The sequence below is a fragment of the Monosiga brevicollis genome, genomic scaffold (assembly GCF_000002865.3).
Source record: "Monosiga brevicollis MX1 MONBRscaffold_393 genomic scaffold, whole genome shotgun sequence".
NCBI lineage: Eukaryota > Choanoflagellata > Craspedida > Salpingoecidae > Monosiga > Monosiga brevicollis.
Window position 1 is genome coordinate 1 of NW_001865219.1, and position 1,344 is coordinate 1,344.

The window sequence follows — 1,344 nt, forward strand, 5'->3', positions numbered from 1 at the left end:
AGCAGGGGCTCGACCAGGCTGCAGGAGGGGCCGCCGTTGTCAGGCTCCACGTTGATAACCTAGAAAGAGACGGGAAAATGTTGAGGGTCAAGAAAGCGCGCGAGGTCAAACTTGGGTCAAGATGCCCAGGTATCAAAAGAAACCCCGCCCCCAACCCCTTGCGATCAACGAGTGGCTAACCTTGATGATGTTATCCTCGATGAGCATGCTGAAACGCTTGCAACGGCCCGAGCCGAAGATGGCTTCAGAGCCCTCCCAGTAAACACCAAGCGCCTTTGAGGCCGAGGCTACAATACAAAACCAAAACAGACCGATGATATCGGGTGGCAAGTGATGAGTGAGGCCAGTCAGCGTGGTGGCGATAAACAGACACACAATTGGTCGGCGGGGGTGACCCCCCATAATAGAGCCGGTTTCGCTCGATACGTACCATCCTTGTCGGCGAGCATGCGAACCTTGCCAGTGGCGCCGACGGTCTCGCCCCAGCCAGCCATGACAAAGGGATCGTTCACACCCATGCAGGCAATGACGTCAATGCCCTTGCCCTTGAGTTCCTCGGCGCGTTGGACGTAGCCTGGCAGATGGGTCTTGTGGCAGCCGGGGGTAAAGGCACCAGGAATGCCAAAGAGAATGCCCTTCTTGCCGGCGAAGAGCTCGCGGAGCTTGAGGGTCGTGTACAGGTCCGTCTCCGAGACGGTGGCGTCGGGAATGGTGTCACCAACCTATACCAACCAGACTGTGAGCCGAGGGACCCGAAACGATGCGTACCGCCAACACCCTCTCCCGAACCATCATGGGTCAAGTGGTACACAAGTGTCAAGCCCCGAGCTTCCTTTCCGAGGGCAGACACATGATCGCCACCCACCTTGAGAGCCATGGTGGCAGATGATGTAGAGCTACAAACGGCAGCGGTCGTCGAGAATCGTGATCGTAGCAAGGCTTTGCCAAGTTGAGACCGAGCAGGAGCAAAAGCGCGGGCGAGCAGCAGCGTCATGAAGCGCGGAGCAGGAGCAGATGAAAAATGACACCCGACTCGCCACTGAACACACACACACACACACACACACTTCAACCCTCAGGTGGTGGTGTGCCGTGGAAACATCGGTGTACCAACCCCCCCACCCATCACAGCATCCAGCAGCGCCTGTCATCAAACCCACATGTCAAGCGGATGGTCAACCAGGCATGTCCCGTGCCACTTGCGGGACAACGGTCCACTTGGCTGGCTGCCATTTCTTGGAACCCCCAACAACTCGTTTTGTTGGTTACTGTTGTTGCTGTTGGGGGGTGGGGGTCGCGTCACGTCACATCACACTTGACTCATCTCTCTCTCTCTCAAAGCTC

General features: G+C 57.3%; 1 protein-coding gene across 1 annotated transcript; it reads right to left on the reverse strand.

Annotated features, from left to right (window-relative positions):
- On the reverse strand, positions 1–1,287 carry MONBRDRAFT_39400 (uncharacterized protein; the record flags this gene model as incomplete). The annotated part of the gene is made up of 4 exons (XM_001751126.1): positions 866–1,287; positions 431–722; positions 181–287; positions 1–59 (listed from the first exon to the last, which is right to left on the reverse strand). Coding segments are annotated over exons 1-4 (585 nt in total), but the record flags the coding sequence as incomplete, so codon positions are not given.
- Between the last annotated feature and the right edge of the window lie 57 nt (positions 1,288–1,344).